Here is a 24984-nt window from a genome sequence, read left to right on the forward strand (position 1 = left end):
TTACAAGAAAGTTTTGTGCACCCGTGCGATACAATAAAAGTACATAGAGCATACCACCCAACCGTATTGGAGCACGTAGCACCACTCTCCAATACGAGTTTAATGTCTGCTGTTTTGCTTTTTCGTTTAAAATTTTAAATAACAAAAATACTCCTATTCTGAAAAAATTATAACATCCTGTGGTCATATTATGACATCCTGCGATCAAACTATGACTTCCTATATGTAGAAATCATAATTTTTTTCAGAAATCATAAAAGAGAAGAACATTTTCATCACTAAAAATTTATGAAATTTTTAAATGACGAAACTGTCCCTCCCTTCTTATAACATCCTGTAGTCAAATTATGAACAGGAATCATAATTTGATCACAGGATGTCATAATATGGTCACAGATATCATAATTTTTTCAAAAGAGGTGGAGTATTTTTGTCATTCAAAATTTCAAATGAAAAAGCAACCTGTAGGTATTAAATACATATTGAAAAGCAATGACGTGTATTTTTTTTACACCACATGCAGTGTATAAAGAATTACTCTTGAGTTACTTTATGCCTGAGTTATCAAGCCAATTTATGGTCTCCTCCCAAAAGAGTTGGAGGGACTTTGCATGGGATATTCAGGTGCAGGGACCCTTGACAAGAGCGGAGATGAATCAATGATAGTTTTTAAATGACATGCTTGTGGACATATTGGACATGCCGGTTTGAAAATTAGTACAGAATGGTTTATTTTCGATGGACACTTTCTCCTCCATTCTGGAGGTCCAACATGCCCCTTTAGCAAGGTGATTTGTAAGGTAGCAATCCCAGATCAAGCAAAGGTATTCTTATGGTTGGCTGCAAAAAATCGTTTGCACAAAGGGCAGATTCTTGCAAGGAAAGAGGGCAATATGAGCTCGGGTCGCATATCTTGTGGTGCAGGAACTGAATCAATTGGTCATCGGGTGGTGGAGGAAGAATTTTAGCAGAATAGGAATAAAGTAGCGACCGACATACAGAAGCAGTAATGAGATAATGGAAGGAGCGAAATAGCCGTTTGTTTCTAAACAGAAAGTGCTGTGTCCATGCTGTAATTTAGAAGATTCTATCAGAAACTTGTTATGGCACCAGCTTCAGACCGTGCTGCAGAGAAATAATCCTCAACTCTCTGTTCCTGTTTTGCAATGCTGAACTGCCATGACTGCAACTCTCTTGTCTTTCTATTTGTACCTCTCTTCCTGTTTCTACTTTAACCTTCTAATAAAGCAAGGGATAGCCTAGTGCTACCTCATATTTCAATCAAAAACACAGTTATTTAGATAGAATAATATATTTGGCTGTATACAAGGCAGGACGTGCTTCCTTTTCACCATAGGAGTTTCCAACGCATTCTAATGGGTCCGGACGATATGAAACCAGTCAGTTTAAGCTCGATTCAGGCTGTTTCGGGGTTGGGCTGATTTAGTTGTGTGAAGCCCAAAGATGTTGGGGGAGGCATGGACTGCGGTCCACTGTTTGCTCCGGCCCAGAGTTGGCACGAAGCCTAACTTTTAGACCGTCGCGGTATCAATGCCGTTGATGCAACAATGGCTTTGCTGAATGAGTACTTTCTCATCAAATTTGCAGTACAACTGTACAAGCTTCCGTTCCTTCCCTCTTGTACCTAAAAGCTCGATAATAGGATTGCATTGTTTGAGACTATGGTCACCAAAAGCTGTGCGTTTTTAATGGGGGGTTTTTTATGTGTTAAAATGAGAAGACATACGTTGTGACTGAGAACAAGAAACATTGCATTCCATCTCCGTCCAACTATTTGTACGGCAGACCGCAAAGCAACTCGCTATCAGTAATTTTATCTGGGTTGCGGGCACTTCCATTCAGGCTAAATATTCAAACAATACTCATTTCAGTGGTGGTTGTTTGCTCCAAGCAAAGTGTACAATGCTATTTGGAACCTATCCAGGTCTGTATTGATGTAGTCTTATTGGTTCGAGGGTAGTATCGTTCCCCATTTCATTTTTCTTGTCCTCTCCTCTTCTTTCTCTTCTACTTTCTCTATTTCTTCCATGAAACGAGTGGTCGCCCCTTATCACCTTTTCGCCCCACCTCACAAAAAACCAAAACAAAAGAAGAGAGAGATGGTGAAAAAAGATGTGTGCAGTGCCACCACAAACTCAGGGAAGCTAAAAGCATCTTTTGCGCCTTGGCCATCCGCTGAAGTCCAATTACCATCCAGCTTTGTGGATCCAAAAGATTTGGACTTGCCATACCATGAACAGTCTGCACTCCCAATGCACAGACCCACCAGATAAAGCATGAAGTGATAGGACTCCATTAGTTTGCCCAGATGAGATCACTTGTTTGCTTACATAGTAAACTCTTGCTAAAAAAGATTGAGATATCCAATGATCCAAAAGTCTGGTGTAATCGCCCACACGGGAACTTTTTCAAAGGTCTCATAGCATTTATTTCGTGGCCCCATGATTTAGCTTGAAACAACACTGTTAACTTTTTCCTGGAAAAAGAAGACACCACTTTTTTTTTCTGAGAGAATTATGACGGAATTGCCGTCATCAGTAGCGATGTAGCTCCCAATTACTCCACCTACTCCACCACAAAACCCTTGGTAATAAATTAGCCTCTTTCCAACGGAATAACAAATTAAGCTAATCAGTAATTTAAGTAATAATCAAATAAAAATAATACAATATTTTGCAATGCTTGCATGTTGCTTTTGAACCATCAACATAAAAGCTCCGGTGAGGTCATTAGAATATAGACTAACCCAGATCATTCACCAGCCCAATCTAAAGGTGCAAGGTGTTTGAGAATCTTAAGGATGGCAATCGAGTCAGATACGGGTCAGATAAAAAATCCATGCTAACCGACAATGAGTTAAATCAAGTTAAATAGATTTATTAAGCATTGCTACCCCTATTTGAGATATTATGTTAGGTTGGACCTAGGATGCGGTACAACAAAGACACAAGGCCAATCAAGCCATTGTCCATAAGATCAGCAAGATCCAATATCCGGTCAACCATCATTGAGCACCATGGTGATTTTATCTAGGGCAGGTGGCTCCTTAACATTACAAAGCGTCTCCTAGAGCTGTGGTGATCTTATCTAGGGAAGGTGATCTCCTTAACTTTAGAAGGCGTCCCCTAAACATTAGTAGGGTTCTCCTACCAATCCAGTGCCCCAAAATTTCAAGCAGCTATTTTGGGCAAGTTGACAGCAGTAGCCACCGGTGTCTCTGGCTTCCTACCAGTAATAATTGACACGGCGCTCCTTGGACCAAAAACTAATTAGCAATTCCTCTGTGTCGAGCCATTTTATGTCCCTCGCTTAATTAAATCCTGTCATTTTCCCATTCAGACCCGTGGGAATCAATGTGACTGTGGGTTAACTCGCGTCTTAATAACCTAAAATATATATATATATATCACTAAATAAAGAAGGAAAGAGATGTCAGTGAGTAAAGCTTATAACAGAGTACATACAAAATTCAGAGTAGGCTAATCTAAAAACTCAGTTAAAATGCACCTTATAAAATGAGGAGATATCGAATTAAAACGCAGTTAAAACTCAGGGAAACCAAAAATAATAGATCAGCTCATTGGTGCAATCTGAGATATTCAATTAAGTCGTTGTATGATGAGATGCTCATCAAAGACATTAGAGGAGAAGAAAAGAAACTATGATCTAAATAGAAGAAGAGAAGAAACCATGAAAGGTTCTCTTGTTCGTGGTCCCTCTCTCATCAGTATCACTTACTATCACCACTCCATTGTCTAATGCCATGCAGTAGAACAAAGGAGCTGAATTACCATGCTTAGATGGGTGCCAAAGAAATAAAAGGTGGGTTATCTATTCCTCCCAAAGATCCAATAAGAAACAAAATTCAAGATTTCCTTCCAACTGGATTTGTCTGAAAACCCTTATCTGCTTGCTAATGAAATTCCAAGACCGATTTAAAGTTTTCCTGCCAAATTCTTTGCTGCTTGCTAAAAGTTCACTGCAACAACTTAGGGCTTTATAAACACAACCCTCATGCAAGCATGCAAGCACGTACACATTAAGGTGCCACTAAATGTGCAAGCTCTACCTTATTGAACCCAAAAAAAAAAAAAAAAAGGCTGATGGGGGCTTTATGATGACTGATAGAAAGGTATGAATTATATTAATATTATTGACAATTTATTCATGCTAGAGTGTCATATCAAAATAAGAGCTAGAAATACCTTTCTCGCTCAATTTGGATGAGTTGTAACATGTTTCTTCTAGCAAAATTTCGAGACAAGAATTTAAAACTTCAAAGTCACAACCAACATGCAAGCAAACGTGAAGCCATGTAACCAAGTGCTTCTCAGCGCACGAGCTCTGTCTCAATTAAAAATTTAAGGAAACAACATAAAATTTTTTTGCTGACCGACATATAAGGGTGAAAGAGCCAAGCTATTGAGATATGGATCATACATTCATGCAAGAGATGACATGTTGAAACAAAAACTAAAATTATTTGTCTCACTAAGATTGGTTGATTTCTTTTATTGTCCATGAATAAGTCTAGGACCATAGAGATTTACCATGACAATTCAATAGCATGCCTATAGGAACACAAATAGGAGCGCCATTAGACGCACAGGCTCCATATCAATACAAAATAGGGTAAATTAATGAAAACTCCTCATTTGAGTTTAAATTTAAAATAACTCCTCATTTAAGTTTTAAATAAAAAATACTCTCCATTTGAAACATAATTTAAAAATAGCTCTCTAAATAGCATGAAATGACCAAATTATCTCTACACTTATAAAGCAACACTAAAATAATAATACGATATTATAAAATAGTACTATCTTATTGTAATGTAATACTGCCTTATTGTAAAGAAATATTGTCTTATTATAATATAAAGATATTATAAAATGGTACTATCTTATTATAAAATAATACTATCTTATTATAAAATAGTACTATCTTATTATAATATAAAATATTGTAAAATAGTACAACCTTATTATAAAACAGTACTGCCTTATTGTAATGTAATGATACTATAAAACAGTACTACCTTATTATAAAGTAGTATACTTTATTATAAAGGAATACTACCTTATTGTATAAAGGTACAAAGGTATGAGGGTCATTTCAGTCAAAAATAAAAGTTGCTTTTAATTTATATTTGAAATAGAGAGCTACTTTAGTGGGGACCTACTTTTAATTTGAAAATAGAACTAGGATTTATCCCTAGTTCTCCATACAAAATAATAATAATAATAATAATAATAATAATTAATTAAAAAAAATGCATATGTCAATCGACACAGATATGAAAATTTTGACCTGCATATATGCATGCGTGTATCCAACATGGCGAGCATTGACTATGCTTCAGGCTATATGTTCACATGCTTTATACCAACACCGTTGGATTGTATTTTTCACATGGAAGAATGGTTTAACTTCTTTTGCGATGCTAACCACTAGATCGTGCTTTATACAATTTTTAAAGCACTCGAACCTCTTCCTTCCATTCACGACATAGAAGCTGTACAGAGCACGATCCAATAGTTATGTTACAAAGAAAGATTAATCATTTGACTGTGCAAAAGATATAATCCGAACCCATGCCAACCTGTTGGCAACAAACCCGCACCTTTGTAGGGCAACCACAGATACTTGATCAGCCTAATAAAAAGAATTTTGGGACTACACCTACGTCTCCACTAGGGCTGGGTAAAGCATCATAGCCGCAGAAACTCTCTCTCTCTCATCACCATCAGCCGGCCCCATGAACCAGCCGCCCACACTGCTTTTAGGTTCAACCACTCCTCAGCAACCAGGAAAAAGGGACACCTTGATCTCATGATTACTCTACATGTCAGTCTCACTCCGCTCCGGAATGAAACATAATCTTGTAGACTTTACCCACATCGCCCTCATGAGAGGGGCAACGTCTTCGCCACCTTGGATTAGCATGGATCAAAGGGAATCATGGTCCCATGTCATTCTCAACAGGAACACCAGTTAAGCCATTGTCCCAAATATTTTTCAGCTATGACATGGGAAGAGCTTTCGAGGAAACAGTGTGGATTTGTTCTATAAGATATCCAATATTCATGATGATGTCAGTGCCTGCGTAAAAAATATGAATCACTGAAAATATTGAAGTAGATGGCTGAACAAGCTAGCTAGATATCTTATAAAGTCACAAGTTAACATTATATGGGGCAAAGTGGGCTACAGATCCAATGTTGCAGCTGTCAATATATTTGTGCATTGAGATAGCTCTACTGGATTGACCATGTCATGTTGTACTTTTGAGAAAAATCAACTTCAGCTCCTGGCTAAGCATGTGCAAGCTCGTCTAATACTAGGATGCTCTCTTTTTGAGCAAAATGGTGGAAACCAACCTAATGGCCTGAGGTCTGGTTTATCTTTTGCACAAAAGAATGATTCACTTTCTTTCAACCGGATCTACTATTGGATTGCGCAATAGCTGCTTTGAGACCTGTGCAGATAGATGAAGGAAGAAGTTTAGATTGATTTGAGATCTATGCAAAATGCTATCCAATGATTGGCATCACAAAAGAAGATCAATTAATTTAATAAAAAAAAATAATTAATTTAATAAAAAAAAAAGTCACCACTAAGCCGTTCTCACAAGAGGGATAATACTACAGTCTTAGCTCAAATTGCAAAGCCTCCGTGACACCCGATATAGTTGAATTTGAAACACTGATAATGATGGTTTAAGTGCACAATATATAGCTCTGATACAAACAGTCAAACACATATTAAAATGGTTTTTTCCATGAAAAAACAATGGCACCTAATGTGTGTGTAGAAAGATTTAGGACGGTTCTTCTTCTTCCTCTCCCTTGTTTTAATAATAAGGATGGAAATTTTGTTTCCAATCCAGCTTCCCTTTTTATATCCTTCTACGTACTATATATTCTCTAATCTTCTGGAGCATGTTCCTCAGCTGTTTTGCCGTTCCTTTCATTTATAATTAATAATGTATCGCTTTCAATTATTTATTTTTTTAAGAAAACTTCTAGAGCTTGTAATAAATTTAGACCCTAAGAAAGTATGGCTCTCCATCCGAGCGGACACATGCCAAGGGCAAGGGTTATCGCTTGCGAGCGAAAAGTTCCACTTCTTATTGGCTACGGTGCTAATATGCAATGAGATCCGCTGAGAATCATCGTGAGTCCTAGTTTAACTAGGATTATATTTTTAATTTTTATTCTAAGTTGTTCCAAATAATTTTGTAATATTATTTCCAAATAATTATTCCAAGTTGTTTTTAGCGACCGTTGGAGTATGGTTCCTATAATGAAATGGTAGTCCTTTGATGTCAAGCAACCTAGGCGAATTAGGTGGAAAAAGAACATTGTTTTTTTTACTAGTGGAAAGCACTTGTGCTATAAACAAGAAGTTGGAGTCTCAGGTTTACCTCTTATAAAAGAATAGTAGCTTGCCTAGGGAAGATAGTGAACAGTGTGCCTTGTTGGTGTGGTGCAGCGTCCTTTTCTTTTAGTTATAAAGTGTGTGCCTTATTCCTATAGTGGAAAATTATTAGATGGATCTGGTGTAATAGACCAATCCAACAGTCATCATATTATCTATTCTTGTATTTAAACTATTCAAGATCATGCCTCAAGATTTGGATTGGTCCACTAGATTTGATCTATCCGATAATTTCTCTTTGTAATAATTGTGAAATGTGGAGAGGCCTCATGTTATGCAACAGAGTGGATAGAGTTGAGTGTCTTATTTTTGAGAGATTTAGGATTGCCTAGCAATCATGAATTTTGTGAAATATTTATTAATAATTATTTTTCTCTTCAAATTTATTCTTCTATAACATTATTTTCTTCTCGCAAAAATTTTCAAGTTTGTTGTTTGTTTGTGGTGATTCGAACAGCCTTCCTAAGTACGATCATGTTCTTCACGGTCTTGATCTCTCATTCTCTTCCATCCGGTCCAAATGTTGATTTGGATACTAGAAAACCTAATTGGGTCGACATTCCACAAGCACGTAACCTGATCAACTGCAAGTTGGCTCAATTATCTATTAGCTAATAATCATAAAAGTTTTAATTCAACTGCAAATATTATCTATTCAATATTTGAAAATAGCATATAGACCACCAGTTTAATCAATATAATCACATCGAACATTTATGACCCATAAAACTTGGACTCTCACTGTCCGGTATAGAGCCCACCAACTTCAAGACAGCCATGAATGGTGTTTGTTAGGCCAGTGGGATGTACTTGGGCAATTGGCAAAACTAGTGGCATTCACATAACCAAGGGACTGATGAGCGGCGTTGGATATGCTTAGTCCGCTCTCAACTTGGTTAGCACGGTCGGTGCCGGTGGGCACGCAAGCTCGGGCGCTGGCCCATGCCGTCTCAACCACGTATTTGGTCTAATTAACTCGGCTACAATGATGAGGGTGTATAACAGGGGCAGGACTGGCAATTCTCCAACCAACAAATGAGAAGAGGTATAAATTAAAGAGATTAGGGGTTTCATTCATGAAAGCGAAGAGGGACCAAATAAATTTTTTTAGCGGTCTCTTTAAGACTTTGGAAAAGATAAAGAAGGCCACCATACTCCTTCAAAACAAAAGAAAGAAAAAGATAATAAGCAGAAGGGGAAAAAAGAGAAAAGATTGCTCGCATCAATTCTTTCCTCTCTCTCTCTCTCTCTCTCTCTCTCAAGTTTCACGATTATGTCATAGAGATATTTCCGTTTATTGATTAATTCTGAATTCTATATAAATGTAGCAAGAAATAGACGATAGATAGAGAAGTCGGAAGATTGGCAAAGATCATTCATCTAATAATCTCAAAATTCTAGCTATAAATCTGCATTTTCTTTTTTTTTGGTTGAAAGGATTATGCTATCTCCTGCATATTTGCCATCTAAGACTTAGGACTGTTTAGTTGACGAAAAGTGAAGAGAAAAGAAGCACTTTCTGGAAGGTGGACAGGGAGCCTTTTATTTATTTGATTGGAGTTTTAAGATGAGAAAGAGTGAAAAAAATTCTTTTCATGGACAGTCACTTCTCATATTTTATAGGAAGTGAAAATCCATAGGAAAGTAGGCTTTGGTACTTCCTATGATATGAGAAGTAGTGCTACTTTGTTTTTTTTCTAAAAATATTCTTTTAAATCAATCGCTAAAATTTTACAAAATATCAATGGATGGTTAGATAAAATATTGAATAGTGATATAATATTATATTAATATTTATTCTAATATTTATATGAATATAATATTAATATTATGATATTTATTATATTTTAATATTATTTATATATTTATATTAATATAATATTTCTATTAATATTAATATAACTACGCGTGTAGGTTCTAGTGCCTTTTGTAAGAAAAAATGAGAGTGAAAATAGCATCCATTGCAAATTGAAATTACGTATTCAAACTTTTAAAAGCTAATTTTCAATATAATGATTAAATTTGAAATTTTTTCATATAAATTATAAAGTTATATAGACTAATTTTTAGTTCATCTATGATCTGTGTATATTTTTTTATTTTATTTTTAGAATTGATTAGCATCAAGTGAAATGGGATGGCATCAATACGGGTGGCAATATTTTTTGATTTGATGGATACCTGACCTGATTAAGAGATAGGATGGATATGAATTTTTAAAAAAATATCTGAAATGAGTTCAAATCAGATATGGATAATGGAATACTCAGTCCCGAACTTGTCCATATATATCTTTTATTTAAATTTAAACCCCTATCTCTCTCTCTCTCTTTTACATCAAGTTAACCCACCTCCACCCTCTCTTTCTCTCTCTCTCTCTCTCTCTCTCTCTCATTTACATCAAACCCACCCCCACCCCCACCCCTCTCTTTCTCTCTCTCTTTCTCTCTCTCTCGGGATGACCTCCCTCCCACCCCCGCTGCCTCTCAGGCCCTCGCCTTCTCTCTCTCACTCTCGCTCTTGCTCGACAGCTGGCAGGTCCCCACTCTCCTCCACCCCTAGCGGCGGCCTGGTAGGTCCTCGCCCCCTCTCCCCCACCCCTAGCAATGATAGCCAGTGTCGAAACCCTAGCTGATATCTAAGCTTCCCTATTCAGCACTTCAAGCCTCCCACCCAATTGAGACTCCTGGGATAGAAAAACTAGAGGAAAAATGAGGGAAAGCAAGGGCAAATCAATGAAAAACAAAGAAAAGATGGAAAAAATTAACAGGTGAGATCTGTTTTCATATAGATTGATCATTTTTTTCCTTTTCAATTCTTTTTCTTTTCATTTCATTCTCTTTTTTTGAGATCTATAGGGAAGGAGAGCACCTGAGAGAGATCGGAGGGGTTCTTTAGGTTCTGCTTGGGGTTTTTTTGGAGCATATAGGATTAATTTTGTGCGAGTTGTGGCAGTGTGAGTTGGTCTCAATTGGGAAAAGAGAGCACGTGAGGGAGATCGGAGGGGTTTTTAGGTTTCGATTGGGAATTTTTCTCGAGCATATGGGTTTTTGTGCAAGTTGTGGTGGTGTGAGTCGGTCTCTTGAGATTTTGAGAGCTTAATCTTGATGAAAATATGATATTTTTTAGGGTTTGAGGATAGCCATATGAGGCCACAAATGGTGGTGGGGCGGTGGCAGGATAGTGGTATAGATGGAGAAAAGAGGAGGGGAGACGATTTGAGTATATCCGATCCGATCCAATCCGTCTTTTGAGCCCGACCCGATCTGACTGAAAACAGATACGGGATAGGTACGGTTATAATTTTTTTCTGTCGAACAGATTAGGATATCAATCATTCATATTCATATTCGATTCATTGTCATCTAAAATAAAGTTCATTGAAGTTCACTCAGATGCAATACCATAAATATCAATTTTTTTAAAAAAAAAAAGTTATTCCATGGCCTAGTCTCCCTTTCGTTAAAAGAAACAGAAAAAGCCCATTTAGATGGTCCTAATGGAATCTCCCAAGATTCATAGGATGGATCACCGAATTAAAGGAGAGAAAGAGAGAGTGGGGAGGGAGAAAGAAAGGACAAGAGATTAACCAGGGTGGGCACTCGATCCAAAACCGCGTGACAAAAAGAAAGATATTAAGATGATTGTCCTTTTATTTCATGATCATCATAGAGAAATTATATATTGCCTATGCTACATGCACTATATGGCCATACATGTAGCCAATAACTACCGTTAGTTCCTATGGATTATTTATCAAACATGTATCGCGCTGTATTATTATAGGATTCAGCATATATAATTGACTATACGTGCAGTCATGTTGGTGCATACAATAGAAACAATAATTTCTTGGGCAAATGGGATACGAGTGGTCCCGTTTTTTCTGGACCAGATGGGGCCCAATACAGTACTGTAATATGAAAAATCTCATTCCCAATTCTACAGTTCCGATAGAATTACCCAGGACATGCGGTAAAAGATTAAGAAAACGACAAACCGATATAGTGTGATTCTTTTTTGGAGCAAGATTCCTAACTTCTATCAGCAATTTTATATCCTTTTCAACTGCAGCCACTTTCGTGCGAGCGGTTACAATCGCATGTCCGCCAAAAATCTTCGCCTTTTTTTCTTCTTTTTTTGTAAATAAAATATTTACCTTTGCGGGCCACGATTCCGCGGAGAGCAAGTGCTCTAACGTACGTTACATTCTTCCACACGTGTCTGAGAATGATCTTGATTCTAAAGGACAAAGCCCGTGCACGTGAGTAGGCAAATGCTCGATCGGACTATTTTATTTCTCATATACCAATTTCATTTAGACCTCCTACTAAGCACAACGAAAAGTTGAATCGAGCCAAAGCCATGGCCAAGGAATTTAGATGTGGAAATGAATGATAATAATTAATATTTGTCGAATAATTGTCTCCATTGGTTTCTTCCACTTTAGGGCTCATTGGCAGCCACGAAAACAATAGTTAAAAAAAACGGTCAGAACAACAGTACTTATCCGAGAGTTGCCATGTATATGTTCTTCTTGCTTTCTACAGTACTCTCTAGAGTGCTAAAGGAGTGCATATTTTAGAAAAGAAGGGCATGTGTTTATCAAATTACTGGAACCATAACCGAAGCTGGGTGAGTAGAAAACACAATAAATGAAGAAAAAATGGAGAGAACGCGTACAAGGCAATCAATTTGTTGCACACCAATAGCTTATTTAAGTGACATGCTCCAAAGCACTAGTGGTAGGTAGCTTCCATCTTGAGTCGTATCTTCTTCTTCTTCTGAAGAAGAAGAAGAAGAAGCTCACTCAAAGGATATCACCTCCATCCCTCATCCAACTCCTGGACACGGCCTCGCATCTCTCTTTCTCATTACCAAGCTAGTCTCCAGACTCCTCCCGGCCCCTAATGGAGAACAAGGGCTACACACAGGATGGCTCTGTTGATCTCCGGGGGCGACCCGTTCTTGCTTCCCAAACCGGGAGGTGGAGGGCTTGTGCCTTCCTAGTAGGTATGTCTAGCTGCACCCACATATATATACCTTATGTTATTTAGAACCACAGCATGAAGTTTATATAATTCTATTATGGTTTCTTTCTTTATTACAATTATTTGTCTGGTATGTGATCACCTTTATGAGTAAATAAATGAAAATACAAGCGTGCCACATGCACTTGGATTCCAAGAAAGGATTTGTTTCTTTTTTTTGTTTGTTGCTTGATGAAAAGAGGAGAATAGTGGTAGTCGAAGACCATTAGTCACCTGTTATTATGGAAGGATTTGTTTCTCAAAATAACACATGTATCTAAGTTGACAAATTATCTATATTTATCCATATTCTTCATATATGTTTGGTAAGGAGAGAAATATGTGAGTTTACTCAAGTGGATGGTGTTATAAGGTAAGTATCCTTGTCGTGCTTCTTTAGATTTGGATCTATGCGGCTATAACGATACTACTCTACCCTTTTCCCCAAAATTACCTTTGTATTAGACGTTTGTGTGAACGTAGCTACTTAATTTGTTCCTTGAAATGATCAAACAGGCTATGAAGCATTTGAAAGGATGGCCTTCTATGGTGTAGCCTCAAATCTGGTGGTCTATTTGACAACCGAACTGCACGAGGACACGGTCTCGTCGGTGAGGAGTGCTAACAACTGGTCAGGTTCGGTTTGGATCACACCGATCCTTGGAGCCTACATCGCCGATACCTACTTCGGCCGATTCTGGACCTTCACTATTTCGTCTCTCATCTATGTCTTGGTAAGTCACAACTGCAACCAGAATTATTCAAATGAAGGAAATAAGCCTGGTGTAATGAGAACTTGTTATGTTTCATGACCATCAACCAGTGAAGGTTGGATGGTGATGGGAAGAGAGAAGACATCACAAGGAGTAATTAGTCACCATTGTTTTTAAATTCTTTTCTTGAGGGGGAGGGGCCTATGGTAGGATGGAGATGATAATGCACGATTGGAGATGGAACTTCATGAGTTTGTTCTGGTTCACACATTCACGATTTTTTATTTAATTTTGAAAGAGAAGGGTACTGATGGACCCATTAATCCTCCTATTAATTGTTTCATCCCAGGCTGCTTACGTTCCATCATCCAACTAGTTGGTGATAGGGAAACCATCCTATCGAACACGGCTGCGGCCTAAGTTGCCCCATCATCAGTTAAACATGATGGTCCTTTTTCAATTAATGCAAGACATAGAGCAAGACCGATGACAAGAAAATTTAACCTTGTACCAAAAAAAAAAAAAAGAAGGCTTGGAAGTAGCATCACATGAATTTTGTTGTTGGATTTATTCTTTTTCCTTTTTCAAGTGGCCTGAGGCTCCAAAGGTTATGGAATCCCTGACAGTGGTATGATAATTTGGTGGGGAGTCCATGTCTCTATTGTAGTGCTACCTTATCTCAATGGTCTGTGGGCCTTCTTTAGCAACAACACACCTTCACCCTCTCTTACTTCTGCTACCGCAGGGCATGATCCTCTTGACAATGGCAGTTTCCCTCAAGACTTTGAGGCCAACATGCACCAACGGGGTCTGCAACAAGGCAACACCATCCCAGATTGCCTTCTTCTATGCTTCCCTCTACGTTATGGCCATTGGAGCTGGGGGGACCAAGCCCAACATATCGACATTCGGCGCCGACCAGTTCGATGACTTCGACCCCCACGAGAGGAAGCTAAAGGTCTCCTTCTTCAACTGGTGGATGTTCAGTAGCTTCTTGGGGGGCCTCATGGCCACCCTTGGCCTCGTTTACATCCAGGAGAACCTTGGGTGGGGTCTCGGCTACGGCATCCCCACCGCAGGGCTCATGCTGTCCCTCCTCATCTTTTACTTGGGCACGCCGAATTATAGGCATAAGGTCAGGAAGACTGAGAGCCCAGCGAAGGAGATAATAAAAGTTTGTGCCGCTGCTTTCTCTAATCGAAGGCTTGTCCTACCCAATGACCCGGCGCAGCTCTACGAGCTCGAGCCGCAGCATTATATCATCACCGGAAAGCGGCGAGTGCATCACACTTCTGCTTTCAGGTAAGCTTTAATTTTCATACATACTTACCTCTCGGAGAGAGGGGTTTTTGGGTATATATACGCTGGAACTGTAGTTGGACCAGGGGCGGGGTAGGTGCTGATCGTCCATGTACATCGATCTTAACGTAGCAACTTTGTCACGTAGAAAACCCTAGGAAACTTGGACCAGATGGCTACACCATGGATTACGTGTCAGGTGCTGGTTGTCCCAATTAAGGCTGGAACTGTAGTTGGACCACATTCCGTGGGCAGGGTAGGTGCTGGTCGTCCATGTATATCTTAACGTGGCAACTTCGTTACGTAGAAAACCCTAGGAAACTTGGACCAGATGGCTACACCATGGATTACGTGTCAGGTGCTGGTTGTCCCAATTAAGGCTGTTCTGTGTTTCTGATGTCCACAGGTTTGGATGTGCTGAACACAACACGGCCATTAGCAACAAATGTGATCTGTGATGGTTGACTCCAAGTGATAAAGTATGAGATAACACAAACGGGGTCCTATATATGCCGTACGGCATTCGTAGTGCAATGCTATCGTTGGATAGCAACTATATCATCTATTTTGGAGGTGGATAATTCTTTTGAACCTCTTATTCGTTATACATCATGCTGAAAAATAATAATTTAATAAATAAAAATTATTAATTTTTTAAATGAATGATATGATGTTAGAAATTTTTACGGTGTAAAAATCATATCACAGAAGATTCAAACTCAAAAGATTATCCTTTTTTTTTTCTCAGCAAAAACAAAAAAGAAAGTAAATGTCATGACGCACCGAAACTTCAACCTCATCTGAGGTCTTTACCAAAAAAAAAAAAACTCAGTTGAGGTCAATATCGTGCCATGTCGGACAAGTGTGCCACGCATAAGTTGGTGGCGCCATATAACATTACATTTATTAGGGAATAAAAACATGCTTGTTATAATGGCCGACGAGTGGGGACTAATGGGGTACGAAATCATAACTAGTTGAAGCTTGAGTGGAGTCAAGTCAAAATTTAAAATTGTTAAAGGGGAGCGATGCTTAAGGCACTTACGGTCGATTTTTTTATTTTAAAAAGTGCTGCCTATAAAATAAATATTTTTATGAAAAATCCTCTCTCATAAAAAAGTACACAAAATAAAAAAGAACCGGAAGAACCTCATGTTTGTAGAGAATCTTGCTTGATAGATTTGAATTTTAGAAATCCAAATAAATCAAAACAAAAAAAAAAAAAGGAAATGCTTGATAGCCTTGGAATTTTAAAAATCAAAAAAGAAAATAATAATAATAATAAAAGCTATGTCCTGGCTGTTAAGTGTTGAGCAAATTGCATATAAGGCTCATTACCAAACTATTTGCCAATAAATTTTATTTGAGCCCAATTCACAATCTTGTGGCTTCTGCCGGTTCGCTCAAGCATTACAAAAGCCTAATTTATTGGGCCTGGACTTGGGCCTTGCCTATGACTCCAGAATCACCATAATTCCTTACCAAACTTAGGGATTATTAGCATGTCTTTGCATAAAATATATCTGTATGGTATTATAATTAATCAGACCATATTCTTCGTCCCCATCCCTTCTCTAGTGGTCTTCTTTAAAACAACAGTGTGGATCGTCTGCAGTGCACCGCACACACACCGTCCACCGTCCGATGGATGGTCACGCACGGTCGCGTGCAACGAGCATGCATCCATATATGGCCGTCCATTACGCGATGGATGGTGCATTGTATACTGCACCATATGATGCACAGCAGAGAATCCAGACTCTTAAAAAAATCCCTAATTACTTTCTTTCTTTTTTTTTTTTTTTTTTGGATCATACTTTACTTTCTTTAAACTCCTAACCTAAGCCTAGCCTTAAACCTGCAATGGTTCGCTCACGCCTTACAAAAGCCTAATTTATTGGGCCTGGACTTGGGCCTTGCCTATGACTCCAGAATTACCACAATTCCTTACCAAACTTAGGGATTATTAGCATGTCTTTGCATAAAATATATCTGCAAGGTATTATAATTAATCGACCATATTCTTTGTTCCCATCCCTTCTCCAGGAGTCTTCTTTAAAACAACAGTGCGGATCATCTGCAGTACACTGCACGGTGCGGTGCACAGCACACACCGTCCATCGCACGATGGATGGCCACACACGGTCACGTGCAACGAGCGTGCATCCACATGTGGCCGTCCATCGCACGATGGATGGTACACTGTGCACTGCACTGTGTGATGCACAGCAGAGAATCCAGACTCTTAAAACAAATCCTTAATTACTTTTTTTTTTTTTTTTTTTGGGATAATACTTTACTTTCTTTAAACTCCTGGCCTAAGCCTAGCCTTAAACCTGCAATGGTTTGCCTATGTAAGTCTGGCTATTGGCCATGAAATACTAAAAGGTACTAAATTTAATTAAAGACTGTTAAGCAGGATCAAAGGGTTTAACTTCTACCAAAGTCCAATAGTGCCGGGAGTGGAGTAGCGGTGGCCGTAATTTGCAAGCCTAACTATTCCTCTCAAAAAAATTGCAAGCCTCGCTACCAAAAAAGAAAATTGCGAGCCTAGTCCGAAATTCTTCAAGCCAGGGACCGAGCATCGAATTTTATTGGATGCATTTGGCCAGATATGCATGCATGTGTGCAAATTTAAGAGGACTTGAACTGGAAAATGTTCACTTAATCTTATTAATTTGTGATCTTTTTTCTTTTTTTCTTAGGTTTCTAGACAAGGCAGCACTGAAAGAGCGACCCAGACCCTGCACGGTGACCCAGGTGGAGGAGACCAAGCTGGTCCTCGGCATGAGCATCATCTGGCTGGCCACCCTCATCCCCAGCACCATCTGGGCCCAGGTCAACACTCTGTTCGTCAAGCAAGGCACCACCCTAGACCGAAGCCTCGGCCATGGCTTCCAGATCCCCGCCGCATCTCTCGGTAGCTTCGTCACCATCTCCATGCTCCTCTCCGTCCCCATCTACGACCGCTTCTTCGTCCCCTTCATGCGCCGCCGCACCGGCAACCCCCGAGGCATCACCCTCCTGCAGCGTCTCGGCATCGGCTTCGGCTTCCAAGTTCTCGCCACCACGGTTGCCTCCCTGGTAGAGCTCCATAGAATGCATGCCATCAACTCACACCATGCCAACGGCCCCAAGGACATCGTCCCCATGAGTATATTCTGGCTGCTCCCCCAGTACATCTTGCTAGGCATCGGCGACGTTTTCAACGCCATCGGATTGCTCGAATTCTTCTACGATCAGTCCCCTGAGGACATGCAGAGCTTGGGGACGACGTTCTTCACCAGCGGCATCGGCGTCGGGAACTTTCTAAATAGCCTTCTGGTGACCGTGGTTGATAAGTTGACGAGGAGAGTTGGAGGGAAGAGCTGGATTGGGAACAACTTGAATGACTCCCACCTGGACTACTACTATGGATTCTTGATGGCTATCTCGGCCATCAATCTCGCCGTCTTCATCTGGATTTCCAGCAGATACAACTACAAGAAGGAGACGTTGGAGGTGACGGAGAGGAAGGTGCTGTGCGTCCAGATGGATGGCAAGGTTATGGATGCTCCCCCAGCTACTCTAGGGTTGCAAGTGTGACAGTGTATATATATATATATATATTATATTATATATTATATATATATATATCAATCATAGCTTGAGAAAAATTGTGAAGGTGAAATCGCTAGGCCACTTCTCTTGGACGAACCGGTCAAGGCCAAGAATTTGGCGTTCAACGACGGATGCGATGTGTTAGCGGTTAGTAATGGTTTCATCAAAAAAAGGACTATGAGTAGTAATGGGTTAGCAGGCCTATCAGCCGTTGTACTTTCTCACAATTTGTGTCAGACCAGTCAAGCAATTTGAACCTAGATTTGGTTATCTATGTATATGACTTATGCCACACATTAATCAAGTTTGGCTATGCAAGTTGAGCCTTCATGTGGTCTAAAATTCTAGTTTTCAAGCAATATTGTTGCTGATTCTAAAAATCTTCCAAGGGTCTCTCAGCGGGCTGCACACTTGACTTCAGTTCACGATGGCGTGACGGAGCCAAGTTGACGATGATAGGCCCAACGGTCATCTGAATTTATGTATTGAGAAATCCTTATCGGGTGGTGTAGAAAATTCAACATGAAAGTCTACGTAGTTATCATTTTTTAATATGTATTTAATATCTGTAAGTTAATTTTTTTATTTAAAAATTTTATATAATAAAAATATCTCAATTTTTTAAAAAAAATTATGACATTCTATAACGTAATATAATCCAAGATGTCATAATATGATCTAAATATTATAATATAAGAAGGACATTCTTGTCCTATCATTTTCTAATGCACATTTAATACTGCAGATCGATTTTTTTGTTTGAAAATTTTGTTTAATAAAAATATCTCTATTCTTTAAAAAAAATTATGACATCCATATTATAGACATGGATGTCATAGAATATCATAATTTTTTCAAAGAGTAAGAATATTTTCATCATACAAAATTTTTAAACGAAAAAGTCAACCTGCAGACATTAAATATGCATTGAAAAGTGGTGACTACGCAGATCTATCGAATGAGGTGGTGCACTCCACATCAGATTTTCTACACCGCCTGCGGTGCACAAAGAATTTCGCTTTATGTATTTATTTTACGGCGTGATGACACACGCACGAATTAAGCCCAAAATGTTTGATGAAATTTTAAGCCCAATGATGATGTGGGCTTCAATGTATTCATGGGCTGTGGGCTTGTCCACCAACCACTGGATCTTCCCATCTTCCTGGGCTGATCCGTTATTTCTTTGATTCTTTAATAATTGTACCAGTGCCAATGATGCATCAATTGTTATTACTAGCCAAATTCATCTCTTGTTTACATGAAACTGAATGATTTCATAATCAAAATAGAATTTGATGCTCCAGTGTTTTGTAATGAACTGGGGTTTCCAGTCCACTTAGCCATCAGCCCATCATCATCCATGCGTAACCCAGTGGTGAGTCACAGGCAGATACAGACAATGGGACCCATGTTTTATTGGCCCTAACCCATTCAATCACCCGTAACAAACCAATGCAAGAATAGTGGATTATTCAACAACGTGAATTGGAGAAAATCTAGAGCCAAGTTGCAGATTTTTCTTTCCTCCACAGAAAAAACAAAAAAAAACCAGCAAGCTTTTCGTGCATGCCATGCACAAATCTATCCAAATAGAAGTCAATTTTAGTAGTAGTTGCCGACAATTTAGACTGGAAACTAAAGCATAGCTCTACAATATTTTAAAGAGAAGTGGTGCATCCGTTAGCAGGTGGCAGCTCTTTAAGCTCCTGTGATTACGAAATCTAAGCCTTGAAAAGAACGCACGATAAGGGCAGCACGGCTTTTGAAGCGCAGCCATTCCCACTCTCAATTGACAGACAACCACCAGAGACTTGGACATGATACACTCTTTTTTTTTTTTTTTTTTGTAAGATTTTTATCTATGGTTCCGCTTTCTCTAGAACTTTAGCTTTACCAAAAATGGTGGCTTTAGTGGAGTAGATTCTGACCGAATAGTCTAAGCTCAGACCGAATATGTTTGGTGGACAGTCGACCCCACTTTATTTGCAGTAAAAATGGACATAGCGCAAGCTAATTTGCATGAAATTTTTTGTTTGAAAGCTCTTTCTTTTTTTTTTTTTTTTTTTGGTAGACAGTTTGAAAGCTCTTTTGAAGACTTCTTCTCAATCAGTTTAGTAGCAGCCGTCCTTTTCAATGCTGCTGCCGTAAAGGTCTTCACAATTATGGTCTTAAGTGTAGGATTGTCAACTTCCTAATTAATTAATTGGAGCTCCCATGGCATTACGTCTAGTAATCTCGTTATAGTAGGTGTAGACTAAAATAAACAAGAGGAATGTGACTCTTGATCTTAGTCATGGGATGGAGCGTCTTTTCTCGTGAAAAATTGGTCGATCAGAATCAAATGATATGGTTGAACTGGTGGCCAAATAACAGCTACACCTAATTGACGTGCCATATTGTGTTTACTTTGTGATAAAGATAATGATTTTACATTGACCAGTTTTTGCTATTAATTTTATCAAAAAGTTTGAGGAGAAACGGAGAAAAATCCACTAAATTTATTTCCAAGAGTGAATAAAATGAATTTTATTGCAGATATTTTTAGGTGTGCGTTCCAATTTTCAACGTGCTAGCTATTCTGGCCAATCTAATTGGCCCCACGGCGTGGAAGCAAAACTTTCAAGAAGCACTCAAGGAGAGTGCTATAATAGCTTGGAAAGTGACCATGTCAGAGATCTATTATATTCTAAATAAATTCATTTACCCACTCAATGATCCAATGTAAAATATATCTAAAAACTAACTAACTATATGTTCTTAATAGAAAAATATTAGTGATACATTTTGAAATCGAGCATGGTCGATGCGGTAGAATAGATCCATTAGAACTCACTGTGAGCCTGTCACCAATTCTTCATCTCGACCAATCATTTCTTACCATATGATTAGTTCGAAGGCATACGGAGATGTCCAAATCTCTCCTTATTCATTTATAGTAGGTCCATAATAATGGAACTATATTCATAATCATGAGATATGTGGGAGAATCATCTTAGTGATATTTTCGGCACACATGAGTAGTTATTCAAAATAGCCGTCCTTATATATCCCAAGATTTTATCATGCTTTTTGCCTATATAAACTACTCTGATGAGATTCCTTCGATAAGTTTGAGCTAATCCTAATAGAGCTAAGCTAAGCCAATCAAATAATGTCCATTTGCGATTGGACTTATTGTGCTCTCTGTAACCTTAGCCTCTCATTTAAAACATTCTTATTTTTTTGAATATTATCTGATTCAAGTATCAAAGAATTCTCCACCAGCCACTTTCCATAAACATGCTGCCTTTATTAGTAATGTTTTAGGGCTGACTAAGTATTGGAGTGAAGATTTGACCACTAAAATTCATTTTGCATGATAAGGTCTTTGGCCAGCTTCTTGAGTTCCAGCACCATCTCATCGAATTCTCCAACAACGTACTAACCAACTCGATGGCTTAATTAGAACGATTCTTGATGGCAATAACAATAAATAATAATCTAATATTTAATATGATAATTATTTTGCTTCTGTCCGAACTGTTTTTTCCTCTCGAAGTATAACTCCTCTTTTCTTCTTCCTTCTGTATTTTTTCTTCCTCAATTTAATAAAGTTTGATGATTTTGACCTCATTTTTTTGAAAAAAAAAAGGTGATTGTTTTTAATTTTTTTTTTTTTCTTTTAAACTACGATAAGATCCTTGGACTAAAATCCTTATGTGTCATAAATAACTCAAGAACTGGGAGAAAATGTCACTCCTGTTCTTAATATAATAGAGCTTGAAGCTTTTAATTTGATAATCTGTGATATTTGTCAATTGCCTTATTGTGTTGTACAGCTGTAAGGCGCTTTGAGGGGATGTGGACAGTTTCCAAAGGGGATGATAACAAAAAGATAGTATTTGTATGGCTGAGGGGGGCATCTAAAATCTTCTTCTAGATAATGGTGGTCTTTTGAATGGGCGTTTTCTTGTAGTAAAAGGAAAGTGAGAAAAACATGGACGGGGCGTTATCTTCTTCTGAGGGGTTGGAGTAGTTGCATCACAAGAATGATTGATTTTCTTTATGATGTTGACCATTCGATCGTATGTTGCATAAATCTCAAAATACTTCAAATTTTTTTATTTATTTACCTGTATGGATCTCGAAGCAGATATTATATAACCCAACAGTGGATTCCTACAAAGAAAGGGGAAATCCTTCTTGTGCATGAAAGATATAACCCCTATCCTTCAAGCAAACCATATAAGGTTCTTCCAAATTATGTTTCCCGATGGATACTAGATTCAAAACCAAGTTATTGAGTATATAGCCCAATAGTTTAACCAACTATGCTAGTTGGCACCGAGACATACGAACTTTTGGTTTTCTTGAAAGAGATGTGAGGTCTTTGAGGAAAAAAAAAAAAAAAAAAAACGTTTCTTTCACTTGAAGTTGTTGGGGTTGGATTAGAAACAATGGCTCACATTGACCCAAAGAATTGAGGCCCCCTAGACCTTCTGATCAGATGAGAGAGACCCAACCCAACATGGGTTGAGTTTTAACCCTATCTCCGGTGTCATGGCCCATGTTATAGCCTCCATATCAATTATACTGTGTATTGGAAAGGCAAGAAAATAAAAACCCTTCTTTGGCAGGATATAATTATAGAATAGAACCATTGCTTTGCATGTCGATTGGCCATTCTATATGGCATAGCTGGAATTGGTGTGCAACCATACCTATTCTACATGATACTAGCTGGTGTGTAGCCAGGCCCTTGCTACATGGTAACATAGCTAGTAAGTTTGACAGAGGAACAGTCCCTTCCTACAAGAGTCTCTCATAGATTATAAGAGAAAGGATTAGAATAATTATTAGATTCTGAAACAAAATAGTTTATGAAAGGTGGACTAAAACAAAAACATAGGTTATGGCAACATTAGGAGTTTTGAAGGATCCACATCTCTGGAGGGACTAGGCATGCCATATGGCTTTCCATCAACAAGTCAATAATATTAAAAGAAAGTTCGAATTTGATCGGAATGATGGGCAGATGCATACTAATCTTTACGTTGGTAACTGTTCCAAGTTTGAGTCCTCACAACTTTTTGCAGTTATAGATTTGCAAAATCTTTCATCACTGCTCGTATTAAAAGCAGTCACCTAACCCTGTCAAGACATCAACCGTCCTACTACCATGTCCCCTTCATCTCTTGGCTTACGTTTAGTAGTTCTAATCCGGCCCGTGGTTGCCACTTGACATTTTGGTGGATTAGGTTTCTCAGAATTTAAGGCATTCATAGCTGTGGAAACTACCAAGTTGAGAAACGATTCAACAACACGGTTTCAGTCTGCAAGAAAATGACAAGTAATAATATCCGAGTACGAAGACTTTGAGCCGAATGCAGGTGCCAAATAAAACCAACCTGCATACCTAACCATGCACCATAAATTGACTGCTGACCATTTCTTGGCTCAAACAAGTTTACCACTGGATACAAGCCATGTGTCGAGGTTGGGATCAACCAGGTTGCTCGTTCTCTTCTCGAGCTCATCTATCTTGCCTCCTTTTTATCATTACAAATTGAGGGTCATAGCTTGTTAATAATCAAGCCCATTTTTTTCCCCTCATTTGACAGAAAAAGAAAAAAAAAAAAAAAAAAAAGGAAGCCTTAACATGTGCCTTTGACTTGAGGTGCTACCCTGTTTTCCAATCAAATGAACTTGAACGAGCCCTTTATGGGCCAAGCTCCTATTGTATCTTTGCATAAAAGAATGATTGTTCTTCTTTGTGACATTAATATTAGATCGTATTTTGCACAGCTTTCAAAGCTTTCAATCTCTCTCTTCCACTGATCAGTACATGAGATAGACATCATGCTTTGAAAGCTGTGCAAAATGCAATCAATGGTTCACACTACGAAAAAAATTAACCATTTTTTCACGTAAAAGATACAACTCGCACCCATCAGAACAAGCTCATTATTCTTCCGGTTACTCGACTCTTACTTTTGGAACAAAGAAATGACTCTTTCCCAAATCCTATGCAATCATGGAGGACAATTAGATACTGTCATACCAATGAATGGAGGCTTGCCCTGGTGGTCGCATCTTTGTGCTATATGCTTAGAGGTCTTGATTCAGTCTTGGATGGTTTATCCAATTAACAAGACCTAGATAACGATAGTGCAGGTGGATCTTTCTCTGTTCGTTTGAAACAAATAAAAAACAAAGAGTACTCATTTAACACCAAGATCCAAAATACATTTCATGCAAGACAAACAGAACTCTGTTTCTTTTCGAGTTCATACTTCAAAAGGAGAATCACCATCACATGTCTCAAAAAAAGAAAAAGAAAGAAAGAAACAAAAAGGTAGCCACTCTGTCCTCAGATGGGCAAAGTTTGAGATATATTGACCTAATTCACATGACTTGTAGCTCTCAAAATATGTACCAATTAGACCTCAATACATGGCAGCTCCTGAATAAATTTACCCTCCCCTAATTCCATGATCCAATCCACATGAGACGGCTAAAATTAGCCCAACTCTAGGTTCCTTTAAGTGTTAGAGACTTCGAGCCAGATATATCATCCAGGTTGGTTGGCCTCAAGATCCCTTGACATTTCCCTCAGAGAAAAATGTTCACACTTGTTCTTCAATGGAGGAACAAAGGGGCCACCATCTTTTGACAAACTTTTCTCCTCCACAGCAAGCTAACCACGTTTTTTTTTCCGCTTTTTTATTTCGAAAATAGACCATGTACGCACTTTCAAACATATCAATGTGAATGCCTCTTTTCTCCCCTTGATCCCATGCAGCCAGAAGTTCCACAGTTAGGCTCCTAGATAGTGCCATGAACCAGGACACCTGCCAAGCAACCCTCCCTCCCACTCCTATATATATATGTCCCAAAAT

The 24984-nt window shown here is 38.5% G+C and overlaps 1 protein-coding gene across 1 annotated transcript; it reads left to right on the forward strand.

The window, feature by feature from the left end:
- Window positions 1-12140: 12140 nt before the first annotated feature.
- On the forward strand, window positions 12141-18421 carry LOC105044788 (protein NRT1/ PTR FAMILY 5.1). The gene is made up of 4 exons (XM_010922798.4): window positions 12141-12474; window positions 13008-13225; window positions 13950-14506; window positions 17209-18421. Exons 1-4 carry the CDS (start codon window positions 12372-12374, stop codon window positions 18086-18088), a joined length of 1758 nt encoding a protein of 585 aa, XP_010921100.1. The 5' UTR covers window positions 12141-12371; the 3' UTR covers window positions 18089-18421.
- The last annotated feature ends 6563 nt before the right edge of the window (window positions 18422-24984 follow it).

Source organism: Elaeis guineensis, chromosome 5, assembly GCF_000442705.2.
Source record: "Elaeis guineensis isolate ETL-2024a chromosome 5, EG11, whole genome shotgun sequence".
In the NCBI taxonomy this organism is placed as follows: domain Eukaryota; kingdom Viridiplantae; phylum Streptophyta; class Magnoliopsida; order Arecales; family Arecaceae; genus Elaeis; species Elaeis guineensis.

Coding starts and splice junctions, on each gene's coding strand:
- LOC105044788 (XM_010922798.4), top strand. CDS start 12,372: ATGGAGAACAAGGGCTACACACAGGATGGCTCTGTTGATCTCCGGGGG. Junction 13,226..13,949: donor CGTCTCTCATCTATGTCTTG/GTAAGTCACAAC, acceptor CTGCTACCGCAG/GGCATGATCCTCTTGACAAT. Junction 14,507..17,208: donor CATCACACTTCTGCTTTCAG/GTAAGCTTTAAT, acceptor TTTTTTTCTTAG/GTTTCTAGACAAGGCAGCAC.